The 7,702-nt window shown below is 40.3% G+C and overlaps 1 gene segment (V, D, J or C); it reads right to left on the minus strand.

Moving 5' to 3' along the window:
• Window positions 1–2,808: 2,808 nt before the first annotated feature.
• LOC139661762 (Ig kappa-b4 chain C region-like) lies at window positions 2,809–7,702 on the minus strand. The segment is given in 3 exon segments: window positions 2,809–3,347; window positions 5,022–5,099; window positions 7,645–7,702. Coding segments are annotated over 3 exon segments (468 nt in total).

A 7,702-nucleotide genomic window follows, 5' to 3' on the forward strand; every position in this document is an offset into this window, starting at 1 on the left:
AAACCTCCTTCAGTCAGACTGAACAGAGACTGAACTGACTGCTGCAGCTGGAAGCTACTGCAGGGACTGATACAGTTCCCTGAGTACACACACACACACATACACACACACACACACACACACACTACCAGTTTGCCTTCTGAAGTTCCCCCAAATGAAGAGGACAGTTCCAGTCAAGAACAAAAACATCTAGCAAAGTAAGCTGTCCTGATGCCGACCCCCAAACCACTGCTGAATGAAAGGAAAGTCAAGAGAGTCTTTTTCTTGAAGGAAGGGAATAGTTGGGTGAACACATGTATCTATTGTACAGACACTGAGTCAGGCCAGAAGAGAGGAATGTGGTGTCAGACTGTAGAAGGAAACCTTGGCATCAGAAAATAAAGACAAGCCACTGGAAATACAGACAAGCATCAAGAACAAGGAAACTCCTGAGGAGATTAGGGAAACTAAATATATTGAAAGCAGGTTGGGGCATTTTAGTGACATGGACTGATAATATATAATATTAAACTTCATTGTATATCACTTTTTAATACAGAGTTATATAGACAAACTAAGAATGATTCAAAATCATTTAGATGAACAATAAAAACACCAGGATTTAATAATAACATAATTAAAGCCTAAAACCAGAGGAATAGATGAAAACAAATGACATTAAAAGCCTGTAATTACTTTTTCTATCCTGATGGGAGTGTGGCAGTGGTCTCTTCTAGGACAACAATGCCCTGCCTCTTTATTAAAATCTTTTATTAAGTTGATATATAACCCATTCAAACCCCATAGAATACATAACCTGGGTCAAAAAATAAGCATTTGAGCTGTGATTTGGATCATACAGGAAGGTTTTGGTGTTTGACATTTGCTTGACTTTTCAGCAGATGTCATGCCAGTTAAATCATCATAATCTTTCAATGTGAAAAGGCAGCAGATATCCTTGTACCTGTTGAGCATCACTGTGGCCTGGTACACTGGATTTTGCAGTGGATCTAAAATCATCTCCTACATAGACAAATCCCAGCTCTGTTCTCCACCAGCAAGGAGTGTCAAAACCTCTAAATTAGAGACTGTCCTCCCCCAAAACATGACCCCATAGGTCATTTGTTCTTATCCTCTAACTTCATTCCATGAATTCCATTCCGTGAATTCCATTCTCAGTACTTGAGCCCTTTGCAGAGAACATACACATGTAAATATTTCAGGGGTCAAAACTGTAGATCACACTCTTGTTATATCACTCTACGCAGATGATATCCTGCGTTTTATTTCAAATCCTGAACTTTCTTTTGCTACTTTTGTAGATTTATTACAGATTCGGCATATTTTCTGGATACACTATAAACTTGGCACAACTAGAAGCCTTACCAATAGGACACTTTGGTAATGAGGGATCATTGGGCAATTTTCAATTTAAATGATTAAAACATTGGATTTTCTGCTTAGATATAACTACACAAAGAAATTTGCAAACAATAAATGAGACCAATTTTGCTCCAGTTATGACTGCAGTGATAAGGGATCTTTAAAGATAAAAATGGTCTCATTTCATCCTTACATCCATACCTACCTCCTGCCTATCGTTAGGATACCACTGGTAAACACAGTGGCCCTCATTTACGAAACGAACGTTTGACAGAAAACTGGGCGTACGGTCATTTCTATGCAAAGCTCAGCATTTATCAATTTGGACGTGAGCGGAGGCTACGATCAAATCTCACATCAAGTCTCAACTCGTGTACGCAAGCTTTCCAGTGAGCGTGGACTTGCGGTGCAGCAGAGTAAATCTGGCTGAGTCTGAGAATTGTTATTAGACCACATATTCTGACTGGCATCTAAGCATATGCAGCCACATATGCATCACATAAAATATGTAGCCTATGGCAAAATATTCTATTTTGTAAAGGCCTACATCGACTATGTGTCATATAGCCTATCCCTAACATAAATTGGTATTTTCAAATTGTTTGCAATTAACAGGGTTAACAGTTTTCTGGTGTAAGATTAATTTCTCTTTCATTTTGAGATAGCCTACTTGTTTGCGTTCTGACCATTTTTTCTTCACCTAAATGTAAAGAATTGCAATACAAGCTTTATATTAGGCTACTATTATATATATAGGCTATACATATCATGGATGTATAAATTAAATATTCAAACATCAGCTGGAGTTCAATTGTCGACGGCAACGCTGTCGACCGCAGCAGTGATTTCTTTCCATACTGCATTTTTCCGACTTCTTTGATGCCACTTTTCAGGCTGCCTAATGGAGCTAATTGGTTCAATTGGACTTTGCGACGTTAGAGTTTCTATTTCGAGGTCGGAGAAGTTTCTCTTCTTGGACGTATTACGCATCTCCATGTCGTAACCTCTGGGGGCGAGGCCTCTAAATCGAGAATATTTAGGGGCATGATATTTAAATGATGATTCTTTTCAGTCACCACATTTATCAACGCCCGATCATTATTACACTCTAATTGGCGAGATACGAACGTTTCATAAATCACACGTGAACCCTGTCGTAAGATTTCTGCGCTTGGATCTGCGCTGGTTTCTACATTAGATTGATAAATGAGGGCCAGTGACTTTCATGTGGCACTCACAGAGTTAATGAATATGTGACAATGCATTACATAATCCCATCATTTCTTCTCAAATCATCACCATCACAAATCCTAGTCACTTTACTCTGAGACAAGCTCAGTCTCTGTGGATTTAATTGAACCACTATTACCATTAAGACAGCATCATAAAACATCTGTTATTTTTATAATAAAATACAAACACAACTGATTTGGTGAAAAAGTCTTTATTGTCTTAACATATCAAGAAAAGCAAGATTAATGAGAGCAGGAAAACATTGCTATTTAAAGATGTAATTATTATGTCAAAGAGAGACAGAGAGAAAGAGGGTTGGAGAGAGAGAGAGAGAGAGAGAGAGAGAGACACTATAGTGCTGAGTGCAGACTGAGAGCAGTAGCAGAGTAAAACCAGTAGCAGAAGTCCCAGTGAGTCAGGTCAGGACTGGGAACACTGGTCTCTCCTCAGTGTCTCCGAGAGCGGAGACTGGGAGCCCTGGGTGGCCTCACAGGTCACAGAGCCCACCTTCCCCCACTGGTCTGCAGGGAGCCTCAGGGTGCTGCTCCAGCTGTAGCGGCCGTCCTTCTCCAGCACCCCGGGGCTCCTGCTCTCCTCCCAGCTGCTGCTGCTGCTGCTGCTGCCGTCCACCTTCCAGGCCAGCCTCCAGTCTGAGGGGAAGCCCTTGTTGGCCAGGCACATGAGCGTGGCCTTCCCCTGTAGCAGCTCCACGCTGGAGGGGGGCAGCACCGTCAGGGTGGGACGGACATCACCTAGGAGACACCAATCAGCTTAGAGGACAGGAAGGCTGCGGCTGTCAATCGATCACCAGGCGCTTTGACACCTTTACTGTGTGAGAGTCCATTTTCCCCTTTCAGGAGTTTCTGCCAGATGGTTTTTATGCTCCACCAGTCACTCACTCACACATTGTTTCACTTCCCTTTAAGAAGCCTCTCATGCATATCAGCACAGAAAGAGTCCTCATATGACCAGGAATATATCAAACTACAGTGGAAATAAATTTAGCTGCATTTTGAAAATTTCCTCTAAATTTTCAAATCTTCTTTAACTGTATTTCATTTAAATAATTAGGTGGAAAAATATAAAGGAATCAGATTACCAATAGATTTTCAAATTTTCTATGATTCGGTTTACATGTTCAAAATAGAAATATATACTAACACATAGATTGTGTTGAAAAAAACTGTAAAAAAGCAACAGTTTGTTAGATTTAATGGTTTTGTACAGAAAAATTCTAAATTAAATGGCTACCATAACATAATTTCCATACACCAGTGTCCATCAAAACTGATTTAAATCATCAATTAGAATTAGCAAACTGTCAAAATAATGTTAAAGTAGGTTATATGTAAAAGAATGAGATTTGGCTACATTTTAAAACTTTGTTCTGCATCGAAACGCTCGTTACTTTAGTTTTTATTTGATTTACATTCATGGTAAAAGTGGAAAATTAAAAAGGAACCTGCCAACCCATTTCAAAAATAGTATTTTTTTTCTAAAGCTCAAACTGGTGATTTTTGACAGTCCAACAATGTGTAAAGACAAGTGCAGTAAAGCAGCTGTAAGTTAGACTCCATTGTTAAGCAGAGAAACAGAGAAAAGAAAAGGATACTATAAGTGATGTAAATCAACACACAAGATATTTATATCAACTTGTAAAATCCCAACACAGGAATTAAAGCCTTAATAAATAATATGATGTTTAAAATTTGTGCAGAAACTTACTTCCAACATCCAGTCTGGTTCCTCCACCAAAAGTCAACCACAGTGATACAAACTCATTGAGCCGCTGTACAAAAACCTCTCACTCTAGAGAGACACGGCTCTCTCACTTTGACAACAACAAACTCACAAAAATCACTCTGTTTGTAAAATCTTGCTAGTTGACATAATAACTAGAAAAAATATCAAACTATGCCACAAATGTCCAACATTTGTCACTTTTGGTTAATATATTTTTACATGTATTATTTTATTTGGTAGTGATATTTATTTCTCCAACAGTAAACTTAAAAAAGACAGAACGATTTGTTAAAGGGGCCTTTTTTAATATATCCAGCCAAGGCTAGCTTAGATCTATTCAAGAGTTTGGTAAATTGATTGATCCATTTAAGAACAGCATGATCAGAGTAATCCAAGTCCCTGTTGGAGTCAGTCAGAGCATTTCCATAGAGAGCCACTTTGCATCAGCAGCACCATGCTCCAGTGCTCTGGGAGAGTTTATAGTCCTGGGAGTTGAACACTGGATGACTGACAGCTGTCCTTCATGACAACAGAAGCCACAGAAATCCTCCTCATCAAAACATGACTTTGATCTCCATCCTCATCTGGACTCTCCTAATACATACCTTCCTAAATTACACTGAATATGTAACACAGTAAAATGTAGCTCATGGATTACAAAAAAAATTAGATAGGTTACTTACTTCCAACATCCAGTCTGGTTCCTCCACCAAAAGTCAACCACAGTGATACAAACTCATTGAGCCGCCGTACAAAAACCTCTCACTCTAGAGAGACACGGCTCTCTCACTTTGACAACAACAAACTCACCAAAATCAGACTGAATTTGTAAAACCTAGCTAGCTCATGTAATAACTAGCAAAATTATCACAAATAGCACAACATTCCAACATTAATCAATTTTGGTTTGTATACTGTTAAATTTGTCTGGCAGTGATATTTATTTCTCTAGCAGTGAAATTAAACAAGACAAAATAAATTCTTGAAGAAAACTTGTTTATAGACATCAAGCCAAATCTACATTAAACTTAGCGTACATACATTTTTAATCATTGATTGATCCATTTAGGAACAGCATGATCAGAGTAATCCAAGTCCCTGTTGGAGTCAGTCAGAGCATTTCCATAGAGAGCCACTTTGCATCAGCAGCACCATGCTCCAGTGCTCTGGGAGAGTTTATAGTCCTGAGAGTTGAACACTGGATGACTGACAGCTGTCCTTCATGACAACAGAAGCCACAGAAATCCTCCTCATCAAAACATGACTTTGATCTCCATCCTCATCTGGACTCTCCTCTGCTGCTGCTTCACAGGTAAAGTCCAGAGAATCAAACTCCTCTCCTCTATGAACATCCGTCCCTCTGAAATGAAGCGGAGAAAACCATGACGGTGGTTTATGTTTTTGTCTCTGTATCCTCAGAGTCCAGAGGCCAGGTCACAGTGACTCAGCCTGGAGCAGTGAGCTCTGCTCCGGGAGGCTCCGTCACCATCAGCTGTAGAACCAGTCCGAAGGTTGGCACTTGTAGCGGTGACCAATGTTTAGCCTGGTACCAACAGAGAAATGGAGAAACTCCTAAACTACTCATTTATAGGGGTTATCACAGAGCATCAGGGATTCCAGATCGTTTTACAGGCAGTGGATCAGGGACTGACTTCACTCTGACCATCAGTGGAGTCCAGGCTGAAGATGCTGCAGTTTACTACTGTCAGAGTGAACACTATATCAACAGTCAGTATCTGTTCACACAGTGATAAAGCGTTGTACAAAAACCTCCCTCAGTCAGACTGAACAGAGACTGAACTGACTGCTGCAGCTGGAAGCTACTGCAGGGACTGATACAGTTCACTGAGGACACACACACACACACACACACTTGAGAATTTATGTTGTTTATAGTGTCACTACCAGTTTTCCTTCTGAAGTTAAAACAGCCCACCTCCCACCTCAACAACCTGAAAGTTCCCCCCAAATGAAGAGGACAGTTCCAGTGAAGAAGCCCAATCAGACCCATTAAAAGCACAACAACATCTAGCAAAGTAAGCTGTCCTGATGCCGACCCCCAAACCACTGCTGAATGATCCAAACAGCTTGTCCACGCTGGTCCTGGAATATCTGGACTGTCAGGATCCAAACAGATCAGGATGATCATTCAGTCAACTGGATCAGGAAGCCTTATTTAGATAGAGGGAAGTCAAGAGAGTCTTTTTCTTGAAGGAAGGGAATAGTTGGGTGAACACATGTATCTATTGTACAGACACTGAGTCAGGCCAGAAGAGGAGAATGTGGTGTCAGACTGTAGAAGGAAACCTTGGCATCAGAAAATATAGACAAGCCACTGGAAATACAGAGAAGCACCAAGAACAAGGAAACTCCTGAGGAGATGAGGGTTGCGGCATTTTAGTGACATGGACTGATAACAAATAATATTAAACTTCAATGAATATCACTTTTTAAGACAGAGTTATATAGACAACCAACGACTCAAAATTTGGATAAACATTAAAAATTACAGGATTTTATTTTAAACCTAAAGACAAAGAGGAAAACATGAAAACAAATGGCATTAAAAGCCTGTAGTTAGTTTTTCTATCCTGATGGGAGTGTGGCAGTGGTCTCTTCTAGGACAACAACACCCTGACTCTTTATCAAGACCTTTTATTAAGTTGATACATAAGCCATTCAAACCCCATAGAATACATAACCTGGGTGAAAAAATAAGCATTTGAGCTGTGATTTGGATCATACAGGAAGGTTTCAGTGTTTGAAATATGCTTGACTTTTCAGCAGATGTCATGCCAGTTAAATCATTGCCATAATATTTCAATGTAAAAAGGCAGCAGCTTTCCTTATACCTGTTGAGCCTCACTGTGGTCTGGTACACTGGATTTTGCAGTGGATCTGAAAACATCTCCTACATAGACATCCCATCCCAGCTCTGTTCTCCACCAGCAAAGAGAGTCAAAACCTCTAAATTCCTCTAAATTTGAGCAGCTCTTCCATGATGAAACATCTCCCAGACATCTTTGTGGGACACAGCAGTTGGTCCTGGTGCAGGTCTGGGAAGCTCCTCAGGATGATATGGGTTCTTGCTCTGCCTTCAGAGGGACGAAGCTCACTCTGATAAATCCCCTGTAGACTTGATCTATCAGACTGATTCTGACTTTCCTCTTCAGAAGTCTCATCAGAAGAGTCTTCTGTCTATTTATCTAGGAGAGCTTGACTCTCAGGTGGATCCACAACCAGCTTGTCCCTGTCTCTCATAGTCCTAGTCAGCAGCATCAGAAATGTCAGAATCTGAATCAGGACCAGCAATAGCCTCTTCATCCAGCATCTGTTGATCTGGTATCTGGTCCTCAGTCAGCAT

The sequence above is a fragment of the Centroberyx affinis genome, unplaced genomic scaffold, assembly GCF_046629955.1.
Source record: "Centroberyx affinis isolate AG114_WGS23_722 - 3 ecotype Tasmania unplaced genomic scaffold, CSIRO-AGI_Caff_v1 ptg003614l_1, whole genome shotgun sequence".
NCBI lineage: Eukaryota > Metazoa > Chordata > Actinopteri > Beryciformes > Berycidae > Centroberyx > Centroberyx affinis.